The sequence below is a fragment of the Orycteropus afer genome, unplaced genomic scaffold, assembly GCF_000298275.1.
Source record: "Orycteropus afer afer isolate SDZICR_OR568_19922 unplaced genomic scaffold, OryAfe1.0 scaffold00049, whole genome shotgun sequence".
NCBI classification, from domain to species: Eukaryota; Metazoa; Chordata; class Mammalia; order Tubulidentata; family Orycteropodidae; genus Orycteropus; species Orycteropus afer.
In genome coordinates this window covers 12,294,034-12,308,098 of record NW_006921636.1, presented here as the reverse complement: position 1 = coordinate 12,308,098, position 14,065 = coordinate 12,294,034, and the positions used below count along the sequence as shown (strand labels likewise).

The 14,065-nt window shown below is 47.5% G+C and overlaps 1 protein-coding gene across 1 annotated transcript in view; it reads right to left on the bottom strand.

The window, feature by feature from the left end:
* RIMS4 (regulating synaptic membrane exocytosis 4) overlaps positions 1-14,004 on the bottom strand; it is a 78,538-nt gene extending 64,534 nt beyond the window's left edge. The window contains exon 1 of the mRNA XM_007938396.1: positions 13,908-14,004. Within this exon, the coding sequence (XP_007936587.1) occupies positions 13,908-14,004 (97 nt within the window). The remainder of the gene's footprint in view (positions 1-13,907) is intronic.
* Positions 14,005-14,065: the final 61 nt, after the last annotated feature.

Below are 14,065 nucleotides of genomic sequence, written 5' to 3'. Positions count from 1 at the left end.
GCAATCTACTTCTGTAGAGATATTGCCTCAGAAACACAAGGAGGGGTCACTAGGAGTCAGGACCAACTCAATGGCAGTGAGTTTGGTTTGGTTTTTTTGCCATGTTATCAAGGAGCTCTGGTAGCACAGTGCCTAAAGCATCTGACTGCTAACCAGAAAGTTGATGGTTCAAACTTACCAGCCACTCTGTGTAAGCAAAACTGGGCAACCTACTTCCATAAAGATTTACTGCCTCAGAGACTCAATGGAGGTCGCTATGAGTCGGAATCATCTCGATGGGCAGTGGGTTTGGTTTTTTGGTTATACATGTTACCATCAGTAACCGCTGCTATAAAGGGTTGTGGGAGCTGGCAGCAGTGCTTGTACCTGGAAAGGACAGGGAGATCAAAAGACGGGGCTCCCAGGACACTTCTCACTGGATATTTTTCGTGCTTTTAAAACTTTGTACCATCTCAGCACTGCGTTGTCAGTGATGGCAGACATTGATCTATGGGTGGATAGATGGGTGGACAGACTAAACAATCAGGTATGTCTAGGCAGTGGGGAGTGTGCCCATGACCATGTAGAGCGTCAGCAGACAATGTTTCTACATGCATATTTGTATGACCTGTAAGAATGTCTGGGTGTACAGGAGAGCTGACTAGGGACAAGGTTGTGGTAGCTTCTTGGCCATAGTTAGCTACCCAGAGGGAGTGAGTAGTTGGACCTGTGAGCTCAGGACCATGGCCGCAGGAGACATCAAGCTCAACTGGCATAACATCCTACACAAAAACTTTGTTTTACATCGTACTTTGGTGAGCAGCGACCAGGGTCTTAAAAGCTTGCAAGGGGCCATTTAGATGCAACAATGGTTCTGTCCTCATCCAGAGAAAAGAAGAATGAAGAAAACCAAAGATGCATGGGAACAATTAGCCCAAGGGAGTGGTAGACCACGTGATCCTCAGCCTATATGACCATAAGACCAGAAGAACTAGATGGTGCCCGGCTACCACTGTCAACCACTCAGAGGGGAATCAGTGCAAGAGAGCCTAGATAGAGAGGAAGAACAAAGTGGAACAAACCTCAAAATCATAAAAAAAAAAAGACCAGGTTTACTGATCTGATAGAGCCTGGCAAGACCCCTCAGATTATGGCCCCTGGTTACCCTTCAGGTCTGGAACTGAACTCACTCCTGCGGTTTCCAGCCAAACAAGAGACAGGCATATGGGGTGAACATTTACATCAGGTAGATATACTCCTTATAGTGATCAATAGTGAGAGAACAGAATGGCAGTGTTTGCACAGGGAGACAGCACCGGGGGGAAGAAGCACGTGGGAGGGAAGGGCATAGTGATAAGATAACTACAGTGAGGAAGTGGGAAGAGAGCTGTTACATTGTAGGGAACTGCAGTCTATGGAAGTAGACTGACTGGCCATTCTTGCAAGGAGCTTCTCGGAGGACTTGAACTGCCAACATTTCAGTGACAGCTGAGCTCACTGAAACGTTAACCGTTTGCATCCTACAGGGACTCCACAGTAAATGCAACAGCTATCATTTCTTGGCTACCTTCTACATGTTGTACCTACATCATCTCTAATTCTCAGAAGGTAGAAAGCATTCACTGAATTTTGTAAAGGATGAAGCTGAGGCCCAGAAAAGTTACATATACGAACAAAATACACAGCTAATAAGCAGCAGAAATAAACCCGAGTGTTCATGCCTCCAAAGCGTGCTGCTTTTTCTATGCCCTGAGAAGCCCCTTTCGGGGAATATTTCCCATCCACATAAGACAAGCTCTACCTGGAAGCTGTTTTTAAATGCCTTGTCTTCACATTCTGAGTTTCATGAAGCTGGATGGTAACCTCATCAAATCATAAGATTTGGCCCCCTGCCTCCTTCTGAGCTAGATCCCAACCTTTCCCTTGAAAATTACCAGAGACCCTTTTCTTAGAAGCATCTAGATAACCTGACTCAGTAAGCTCCCGTGGTAGCATTTTCCAGCATCTTGCCCTGTTATATCGATAACTCTTTTGATTTACTTCTTCCCAGTAGAGGCTTGTCCTCAAATGAACTTACTGGTTTTAACACAGAGCCCAGCCTTTCCCAATCAGAAAAAGGACCATGTCTGGTTCTCTCTGGTAGAAGGTGCTAGACCTGAACCCCTCCGAATCCCTTGAGTTATCTGAGTCCAATATCCTAAGAAAGGATATTATGACCTAATGTGTTATTCATGTTGACTCATTTATCATTTGTACAGATGACTTCCAAAAGGATTGATGGGGCCCTGCACATTAAACCTGGTACAAAAATGGGCAGCAGCTGAGCCTCATTTGGATCAGAGACCATGTGATGGAAACAGGAGCACAAGAAGACTATTCTCAGGTTCTGAATGTGATACCCAATGTCCTGGCATCTAAGACAAAGATAGCAAGGAGACATCCCAAGTGTGAGAAGCCCCTTCATTTCTCTCCCTTTTACTGCAGCCCAGTGGTTCTAAGGGAAATGTCCCTGGTCCAGCAGCATCACCATCACCTGGTTCTACCCTCTGGGTATTGAATGAGAAACTCTGGACTGCAATGGGGCCCAGCAATCTGTGCTTTAACAAGCCTTCCAGATGATTCTGATGCTCTTTCAAGTTTGAGAAGCACTGCTCTAATACAGTAAAACCAACAATAATAACAACCAAAACAACAGCTACAGCAATTACCACTGAATCAGCATCTCTTATGCGCCAAGCCCACCACTCATCTGTCAGCTTGTCGGGCCGTTGTGACTGTGATGCTATGAGCTATGCCATCAGCATTTTAAATAGTAGCAGGGTTACTCATGGTGGACAGGTTTCAGGGGAGCTTCCAGACCAAGACAGACTGGGAAGAAAGACAATGGAGATCTACTTCTAAAAAAAAACTGGCCAGTGAAAAATGGAATGAATAGCAGCAGAACATTGATTCAGTGCTGAAAGATGAGCCCCTCAGGCTGGAAGGCACTCAAAATACAACTGGGGAAGGGGTGTGACCTCAAAGTAAAGTCAACATTTATGACATGGCTGGAGTAAAGCTTCTGGGACCTTCATCTGATGATGTGGCATCACTTAAAATGAGAAGACTCAGCTGCAAATATCCATTAATAATCAGAACATGGAATCTATGACATCTTAATCCAGAAAAATTGGAAGTCATCAAAGACGAAATGAAATGCATAAAGTTCGATACCCTAGGCATTAGTGAGCTGAATCATGTTGTCAGAAGGGACCATTCCCTGGAGAAGAATATCATGCTTGGTAAAGTGGAGGGTCAATGAAGAAGGGAAGGCCCTCAACAAGATGGATTGACACAACAGCTACAACAATGAGCTCAGGTATAGCAAGGATTGTGGGGCTGGCACAGGACCAGGCAGTGTCTCGTTCTGCTGTACACAGGGTCGCTATGAGTTGGAGCCAACTTGACAGCACCTAACAAGTGAGCTGAAATGGACTTGTATCGGCTATTTTGAATTGAACAAACATATGATCTACTAAGCCAAGAATGACAAATTAAAGATGAATGGCATCACATTCATCATCCAAAAGAACTTTTCAAGATCTATCCTGAAGTACAATTCAGTCAGTGATAGGATAATATTCACATGCCTACAAAGAAGACCAGCTAATACAATAATTACTGCAAAATTATGCACCAACCACTAATGCCAAAAATGAAGAAATTGAATGTTTTTACCAACTTCTGCAGTTTGAAATTGATCAAACATGCAATCGAAATGCATTGATAATTATTGGTGATTGGAATGCAAAAGTTGGAAACAAAGAAGCATTGGTAGTTGAAAAATATGGTCTTGGTGACAGAAATGATGCTGGAGATCACATGATAGAATTTTGCAAGACCAATGACTTAGTCATTGCAAATATCTTTTTCAACAATATAAACAGTGACTATACACGCGGACCTTGTTGGATGGAATATACAAGAATCAAATCAACTACATCTGTGGAAAGACATGATGGAGAAGTTCAGTCTCATCAGTCAGAACAAGGTCAGCGGCTGTCTGTGGAACAGACCATCAGTTGCTCACATGAAGTTCAAACTGAGGCTAAAGAAAATTGAAACAAGTCCATGAGAGCCAAAATACTATCATGAGTATATTCTACCAGAATTTAGAGACCATCTCAAGAATAGGTTTGATTCATTAAACACTAATGACCAAAGACCACAGGTATTTGGGCTGACATCAAAGACATCATACATGAAGAAAGCAATAGGTCATTAAAAAGACGGGAAGAAATAAAAGCCAAAATGGATGCTAAAAGATGCTCTGAAACCTGCTCTTGAACATAGAGTAGCTAAACCAAATGGAAGAATTCATGATGTAAAACATATGAACAGAAGGTTTCAAAGGGAGATGTAACAAGACAAAGTAAAGTATTATAACAAAATAATGTGCAAAGACCTGGAGCTAAAAAAAACAAAAGGGGAGAACATACTCAGCATTTCTCAAGCTGAAAGAACTGAAGAAAAAATTCAACCCTTGAGTTCCCATATTGAAGGATTCTATGGGCAAAATGGGAGCTCTGGTAGCATAGTGCCTAAGGCACTTGACTGCTAACCAGAAGGCTGGCAGTTCAAACCCACCATCCACTCCTTGGAAGGAAGATGGGGCAATCTACTTCCGTAGTGATACTGCCTCAGAAACCCAAGGAGGGGTTGCTATGAATTGGGCCTGACTCAACGGCGCATAACAACAACAACAACAATGGGCAAAATATTGAATGATGCAGGAAGCATCAAAACATGGAAGGAATACAGTCATTGTACTGAAAAGACTTGGTCAATGATCAACTATTTCAAAAGATAACATATGATCGAGAACTGATGGTAGTGAAGGCAGAAGTCCAACCTGCATTGATGGTGTGGGCAAAAAAATAAAGTCCCAGGAGTTGTCAGAACACATATTGAGATGTTTCAACCAAAAGATGCAACTCTGGAAGTGCTCACTTGTCTATGCCAAGGAATTTGGAAGACAGCCAACTAGCCAACCAAGTAGAAAAGATCCATATTTATACCCGTTCTAAAGGAAGATGACCTGACAGAATGCAGAAATTATTGAAGAATATTATTCATATCACACACAAGTAACCTTTTCAGAAGATAATTAAAAAACAGTTGCAACAGTGCATCAACAGGGAACTGCCAGAAATTCAATCTGGATTCAGAAGGGGATGAGGGATATCTTTGCTGATAATCAGATAGATCTTGGCTGAAAGCAGAAAATGCCATAAAGATGTTTACCAGTGTTTTAATGGACATAAGAAAAACAAAAATCCTCACAACTGGACCAATAAGCAACATCATGATAAACAGAGAAAAGAGAGAAGTTATCAAGGATTTCACTTTACTTAGTTCCACAATCAACAGCCATGGAAGCAGCAGTCAAGAAATTGCACAACATATCGCAGTGGGCAAATCTGCTGCAAAAGACCTCTTAAAATGTTCAAAAGCAAAGATGTCACTCTGAGGACTAAGATGCACCTGACCCAAGACATGGTATTTTCAATCACTTCCATATGCATGGAAAAGCTGGACAATGAATAAGGAAGACTGCAGAAGGACTGATGTCTTTGAATCATGGTATTGGCAATTATGGTAATGAATACACCACGAACGGCCAGAAGACGGAACAAATCTGTCTTGGAAGTAGTATAGCCAGAATGCTCCTTAGAAGCAAGGATGGTGAGTCTGTCTCACACACTTGGGACATGTCGTCAGCAAGGCTCAGTCGCTGCAGAAGGACATCATGCTTGGTAAAGCAGAGGGTCAATGAAAAAGAGGAAGACCCTCAATGAGACGGATCAACACAGTGGCTGCAACAACCAGTGCAAACCCAGCAACAACTGTGACGATGGCACAAGATGGTGCAGTGTTTCATTCTGTCGTACACAGGGTCACTATTAGTTGCAACTGACCTGACAGCACCCAACAACAATCTGCCAAACATTACACACACTGCCTCATTGGTCCTCATAACTGAGGAGACCTTAACTCCATATCTACTCTATGTCTAGCTCTGGGCTAGGGGAGTGGTGTTCATTATGGAATTTTATTCCTCACAATTACCCTTTAAAGTACTTACTGGTATTATGCCCCACTTTACAGATGAGGAAATCAAGCATCAGAAAAGTGAAGCCACTTGTCCAAGAGCACACAATTTAGAAGTGGCAGAGGCAGGGTGAAAGTTCAGGTTGGTCCAGTCCCTAACCAAGTTCTTTCTGCTGAACCATGGATGCGTCCCAGGATCTCTCATGGCTACATCGGCCCGCGGAGCTACAAAGCAGGAATGGGTGAGATGTGAGCAGCAGAGAAGGGCAGAAAGAGCCCTGCCCACACTCTACAGCACCTTCCAGCAGCAACTGAAAGGAAGCCACATTAGGTATTTAAAGGCACAATCACCTGTGTCTAAGGACCATCAACTTCCAAAAAAACCCCAGGACTCAGGAGGTCTGGGTTCTCACCTCCTCTCTGTACCACCTGGGGAACTTTTCCTTTTCCTTCTCTGGGCCTCAGTTTCCCCACCTGATATTCCTTATCACTTTCTGCAAGGCTGAGATGATCTTCCTCTTGCTTAGTGCTCTGACCTCATTTCCCGTCACCCACTTTCTCTACCCACAGTGGACTCCTTTCCATTCCCTAAGCACCCAAACTCACGCTCACCTCAGGGCCTTTGCACTAGCTGTGTCTTCTGCTGGAACACTCTTCCCTCTCAGATTCCCACTGCTTGCTCCTTGTCACCTCCTCAGTGAGCCTTCCCTGCCTACCTTACTTAATGTGATCTCTTAAGCCATCACCCTGTTTTATTTTCATTCCACTTAACACAATCTTAAATTACTTATTTTTAATGGCTTACCTGTTTATTCTCTAACTCCTGCACCCCAGAACATAATTTCATGAGAACAGAACCTTTCTGTCTTGTTCCCTAATACATTCCCAGTACCTAGAATACTATTTGGCACTGAGCAGCTAAGTAAACATTAGCTGAATGAATACCAGAGAAGAAAACCTGGAGTTGGAGGCCAGAGCCCTGGACCCTTAACGTGTGACTTTAGCAAGACACTCTACCTCTTTGAGCCTCAGTTTCCCTCCTTGCCTAATGAGGACATTGGACTAAATGCTCTCCAAGGGCCCTTCCAAAACTGCCAGGCCTGGAATCCACCCAGTCAGTTCAGCTCGACGAGGGAGCTGGCCAGGGTCCTGAGCACCTGCCCTCTATACACCCCCACTCGTGTGTCTGCCCAGCCACCCAGTCATCTCACTCCCCCATTGCAGAAACTGTTAATGAAGTGCGCACTGCTAAATGCAGTTACAATTACGGGGGCTAAGAATAAGGCGCTGACATCAGCCTCGTCAGTTTCCGAGTGAATCAGAAGGGGAGGGGGGAGGAAAGCGAAAGGCGGGGGGGGGGGGCTGGTGCTCCAGGAGCTGTCAAGTGGAAATAGCACAGCGTTAAATATAATCCAGTCCTGGCCTACATTGGGCTGTAGAGGCAGGTGACGGCTTGGCCCTGAGGGCCAGGGCAGACAACTGGATTCTTCAAGGAGGCCATGCAGCTACAGCTGCTGTGGAGTGTGATAGAAACCATCCAGGAACTGATGGCCAGGAAGGGACTGTAGGAGGCTGGGGAGGTGACTAGAGTGGGGTGGCATCCTGATAGGGCCCTTATCACTTGTTGGCTGTGACAACACAAGTATGGCCTCTGGACTTGCTCAGCCCTTTCCTACCCAGGAGCTCATCACCTACCCAGAAGCAGAAGGTGCCCTCTAGAGTCAAACATACCTGCCTCTGAATCCCAGCCAGGCAACCAGGAAAGCCACAGCCACTCCAAGTTGCCTGGCTTTCCCCATCTGCAAAGTGGGTACATCTGGAACAGCAGCTACCCCTTCCGGTTGCCACAGGCATCAGTGAGATCAGGAAAGCACTAGGCATGGAGCCCAGCACCAAGCAATCTTTTTAGTTTTATTTTTCCCACCCTAAGAGATGCGCCGATGAGGATAATTAACCCTTTTTTCCAGATGAGGAAACTGAGGCCCAGGAAGGTCAAGCCAGGTGCAGACTCAGAGTGGAGTCCAATCTAAGCCCAGTTATCTTTCTACTATGGTAAGACAGTGGGGTTGATGTGTAGCCTTGGGGGGCGGGGGTTTGCAGACTATATATAGTGGGAGGAGAGGTTCCCTTTTGAGCATATTCTCCCAAAGTGTTGCCTTTCCAACAATTATTAAAAGATACACTGAATCTATGGTTGTTACAACCATAATGAAAAGATGTTAGAAGAAGCAAAGTAAAAGAATAGGCCCTGAGACAGGAGAAGACAGTCAGTCGGAGGATGAAGACTTTGGGATAGTCTCCCTCTCCTCTAGACCGTCACCCCAGCCCCTCACTCTGCCTCCAGTTAGCTCTGCCACTGGGATTGGAATGGGTGGGGTAGGGAGGTGGGACCTCATTCTCAAAGGAAACAAGGTGGATGGACCCCTCCCGTCCCTTCCCACCAAACAGAACCAGGTGGGCCTCTGGCAGCTGCAAACACCAAGGAAGCTAAAGCCTTCGGTCTGGGAGTTTGTGGGGGAAGGGGTGCCTTAAGGAAGGACAATTTAAGAAAAGAGCTCTCACAGCATCAAGGCAGATACTGGGCCAATGATCTGTATAAAGCAGTTTTGGTCCACACTCTCACTCAACCCTCAGTTTTAAATTACTGAATAACTGGTTCAATTTTTTTTTTTTTTTTTAATCATGCTTCAACTATCTAAATCTAGAGCTTTGCCCACATTCCAAGACAGAAAGGAGACCACAGCACTGGGTGGAAAAGTGGGAGTGGGGCATGGGTGGGTGGAGGAAGGCAGGAAGTTGGCTTCCCCGGGGGTGAGGGTGGGTACACTGTTGTTGTTGTTATGTGCCATGGAGTGGGACCTGACTCATAGTGACCCCTCCTTGGGTTGCTGAGGCAGTAAAACTACAGAAGTAGATTGCCCAACCTTCTTTCCAAGGAGTGGCTGGTGGGTTTGAACCGCCAGCCTTCTGGTTAGCAGTCAAGTGCCTTAGGCACTATGCTACCAGAGCTCCTAAGAGGGTGGGTACAGGGGCTTCAAAGCCCCAACCTCCTGCCCCCCAGTAGCCCTGGTCCAGAAGGATATTGTAAGGCCTCCTCATCACCATCCCCCTCATCCATCCAGCCCCAGCCCCCCTCCAGGGCTAAAGGACTCACTCCCACCATCTCTGGAGAAAAGGGTGGGATAGTAGGACATTTTGTTTCCCAGAAAAGGCTCAGGTCAAATTTCAAGGACGAAAGTTAGCACTTGTTCTGGGAAAGAAAACTCTGCCAAATGGAGTGAAGTGGGGGTGGAGAGGGGGCGGGAAGAGGGAAAGCATTCCAGTGTGGTCACTCTGGGTGCCTGGGGAGGGGGGTGGCTCTCATTCCTCCCGCCAGGATCTGTCTGGCAAGATACGGGTATCTCCATCACAAAACCCAGAAGTAATTCAGACAACTCCCCTCCATCCAAAATTGGGGGTGTGTGGGTGACTACGGTACTAAACTGTGGGTCCCATCCACCATGCCCCCACCCTCAGACTCAGCTTGAATGGGAAGGGGGCGGTACCATCATGGGCTTTCCACCCTAGAGATGTGGCCCGAACCGCTAGGAGAGGGACCGGTAGCCGGCCCATGTTGTCATGGCAACCTCCTCCCTAAGCTGGCTCCAAGCATCCTATGGGCAAATCGGAACTGGCTGCTCCAGCTTCTCCGCCTTTCTCTTGGGCGGGGGGCGGAGGGGTGGGGAGAACTGGATGCTGAAACCACTAGGTCAGGCTCAGGAACACTATCCTCAGTTCCAGACCCCGATGTAACACCCCTCTTGGCATTTGCTAGAAACTGGAGACATCCCCTACTCCCCAGCTGTGCCCCAAAAGCCAAGAGGCAGAGCTGGGACTATGTTGTTGTTGTTGTTGTTATATGCTGTCGAGTCGGACCTGACTCATAGCGACCCCTCCTTGGGTTTTCAAGGCAGATCACTACGGAAGTAGATTGCCCCATCTTCCTTCCAAACTATAATGTGGTACAAATGGAACTGTTCAGGAAGAGCAGTGGAAAGGGGTACCTGGAATGCTCCCCACTCTCTTCTTCAGCATATAAGTCCCCAAAGCCCCACCAGTAAACCACTTCTAAGAGGGAGGGCCCAGCTCCGCCTTAATAATTGTAACAGTGTAAGAACAATTGCCTACAAAAATCATAAAACATTTTGAGATCAGGCTTCCACCCCTCCCCAAACCCACAGATTGTTCTTACAGTCATGCTCAGAACAGCTCTTCCTTGTTAATCAGATAGATACTAGCTAACGTGTATTGAGAGCCTAGCTTGTGCCAGGTACTGTGGTAGGCACTTTGTACAGCATATTAATTAATTATATTATATTTAGCATAATAATTAAGAGTACAGACTCTTAAATCAGATTGCCCAAGTTCAAATCCTACTCCCTTACTTCCTGGCTGAGTGACCTTAAGAGAATTACTTTACTATCTTCGTGCCTCAGTTTTCCCATCTAAAAATGGAGACATTAACAGGATGTTAATTTTATGGGATTGTTATGAAGAATGAATTAAAATAATACATTTAGAGTGCCTAGGAGGGATGTCTAGCACAAGATAACATTTAAAAAATGCTGACCCCAGGCAGTCCATGCTATTACTTTCTTCTGTATACAGGTGAGAAAACTGAGGTCACATACCCAACTCCACTCCACCTGAAACCCTCCCCAATTATAAGCCAATCCCAGCAAGGCTGAGAGATAAAGACACAGTAAGTCCCCAGCTGCATGGCTCTCTGCTTCCTTGTGAAAAGGGGGAAAAGCGACCTAAGAAATGAGCTTAGCATGCATGAGGAAAGATGTTCCTTAGGTTCTAAGCACCTACAATGGCCTGTGCCAATGTCCAGAAAGGGATGGGAGGAAAGGCAGCTGTCTTTGCCACACTAATGTTCAGAGGCTCCAAGCCTAAGGCGGGAGAGTACTCTGCCCCAGTTACAGCTAATGAAAAAGTATCCCTCTCACCTCTCACCTCATTTCTTAGGAAACTATGTGAGGAGCAGTATGTAGACCCTGAAGATGGCTAGGGCTCCATCCAGATGATGGAGAAGATACATTTGACACGAGTAGGAAGCAGGAGCCAAGGGTAGGCCCTGGGTGAACCAAAGGCTCATCAAGCACACCCTTCTGAGATGGAGCCGTCAAGGATAGAGGGACAGTGAGTGGAGGAGGGAAGGGGAAGAGGAAGGCCAAGCAAAGAAAGCCATTTGTGGCAGCCCTCCCAGGAACCTGTGTTCTGTCCAGAATCTGAGAGACCATTCAAATTGATTTTAGAAATTAGTTCACACAGTGGTGCTCTAAAAGAATAAATACAAAAGGCTCATTTAGGTGAGAATTAATGACTCTGAAGAACAAGAGAATTAAGCTCCAAAACAGCATTCCCTACTTCGGATTTTCACCAGACATTATTCTGCCGGAAATGAAACTTGACTTGCTCCCTCCCCCTCTGATCCCTCAGGATGAGCAGAGACAGTGAGCACAAGATGCCCAAACCAAACTCTTGGCTGCCAGCAGCTCCCTAAGGCCTCCTCACCTGGGAACCATTTTCTACACAGGGAGATTTGGGGTTTTTTGTTTTTGTTTTTGTTTTTTAATCTTCTGTCAGAGGGAGGGCTACTGGTTTACTGGAAAGAGAACCAGAAGCCTGACGACTTTGGTCTCAGCTCTGTGCCTGCCTCACTGGCACAGAGTTACCTTGGGTCACACACACACATCCCAACACCTTCAGTTCCCACCCATGCAGGGGCAAGAAGGGGCTAGATGAAGATTTCTAGAGCTCTTCCAAGTGAACCATTTATGAAGTTGAAGAAACCCTTCGGGAAAAAAAAGAAAACATCAGGTGGACCTTTAAAAATATCTGCAATGTTACATGAAGTTATCTGTTCTGAATTAATTGAAATCACAGCAAGATCCCCTGCAGCCTGTGAAATAATCAAGGTTTTTGGCCCATGACACAGAGCATAACTTTACAGAAAAACCAAACCGTATCTGCCTCTAACACTACCAACTCATACCTGGTTCTTGAGACCGAAGCGGCCTACTGAACTTCAGGAGAATGCCCTGGCCGTCAGCTGAGGAGTGGGAGCCGGCTCACCTAGACTGGGGCCCAGAGGGGGTGGTCTTTCAGCCCTCCGGCAGCTGCTCCCTCCCCAGACCCCAGGCCTACCTCATTGCCTCCCCAGTTATGCACCAATGGAGCCACCCTATTCCTCCTCACCTTGCCTTGTTCAAAATTATACTACAACCTCCCTCAGCTAGATGAAGGAGGAAGTTAAGCCTCTGAACCGCAGTTGCCTTTTCTGTACTATAGGAATCAGGACTGGCTCTAATGTTATGAACCCCCATTCGTTCACCTGACCAACAAATTCTTCTAGAAACCTTCTTCCCTTTCCCCCATCACTCACCTATCACCCACTGCCCCATTCCCTTGGTTAACCTGGGTAGCCCGGTTAATCAGACAATGGTCCCTGCAGGCAGGGAGTCTTAACCTAGGCTCATGAACTCCCTAAAACTGTAGGCAAAATTGTGTGGATGGTGGATACTGGCACTCCTTTTGGAGAGAGAATCCATATTTTCATCAGATTCTCAAAAGTGTCTGTGAAACCATCTTGCCCCTCCCCCTACAATACCCCTCTCCATCGTACCGCTCACTGAATTCAAATACTCTCAAGTTTTCAGTTTACAGAACAGTTTTAACTCCACCCTCACTATGCAGACCTTTGTGTACGAGGTGCTGTCGCCCCCACTTTACAGATGAGGAAACTGAGGCTTGGGGATGGCACGACTTGCCCAAGGTCACAGCTAACAGAGAACCAAACTGGACTCTGATTCTGACTACAAATCTGACATTCTTTGGGGAACTCTCATCCAAGCCCTCTAGCTTCCCCACCTGTAGGAGAACTCTTGTTCTCACCCCAAAACCAGACCTGAACACTGTTTCCCTCTTCTAGCTGGTCCCGGAGTCCCCAAAGAGCAGGTTTCCTTTGGTTTCCCCTGCCTTCAGGCTCTGGCAGAGGTAACATGCGGGCCTGGGAACAGGAAGTTTGACCATTGGACGGTGGTCGAGTTCAGGCCACTCACAAGAGATACTCCAGAGACAAGAGTACCCAGGGGCAGGGACGCAGCCTGAAGGGTGAGAAAGTACAGACAGGGGCCTCCCTACGCCTCTATCTGGGAGGAGCGGCTAGAACCGAGAGGAAAGGCTGCTACATGGCAGTCTGATTGAAAAAAAAAACAACTCAGTCCAAAGCCCCAGCCTATGGGGTAAGGAAAGGAAGGACAAATGGGGACGTTCAAGGCCTTGGACGTGGGAGGCGGGGGTCTTGGGCACCGAGCCTCTGATGCAGCCAAGACAAAGATGGAGAGATGAGGTTTGCGCGCCACCCCCAATGGCGGGGGGCGCGCCGGAGCCCCAGGGGTGGGGCGGCCAAAACCCCAACGATTGGGCAGTGAGCACGGACTGGAGCCTCGGGGAGGGTGGTAGGTCAGATCTAGGGACAAGGCAGGGGGCAGGCATCCTGTGGGCGCAGGTGAGTAGGGAGAGCTGGCACCAAAGGGCCCACCTGCGAGCAAGGGGAGGATGCAGATGATCTAGGGGTCCCAGGTGGTGCGGAGGGCAGAACAGACCGCAACCTAGAGACACCAGGGTGCCATGGGCTGGCGAGGAGACCCTGGGGGCGCATCCCCAAGCGGAGCTGGGAGGTGGAGAGCAGCGCGTGGCCAGCTGCGAGGGCGCAGCAAGTCGAGGAGGGGGCCTCGGGCTCTGCACCCCGGGACACTCCCCCGGGATCGGGGGTCGGGCCGCGCGCTTACCCGCGTCCTCGTCGTCGAAGGAGTTCATGCACGGGAAGTAGATGGCGAGCGCCTCGAAGGAGGCGGACAGGCTGAGGCGGCTCTGCGAGCGCTCCATGCCGGCGCCGGCGCCCGGCGCCTCCGCCGCCGCCGCGGCGGGCGGCTTGGGCAGCTTGGCC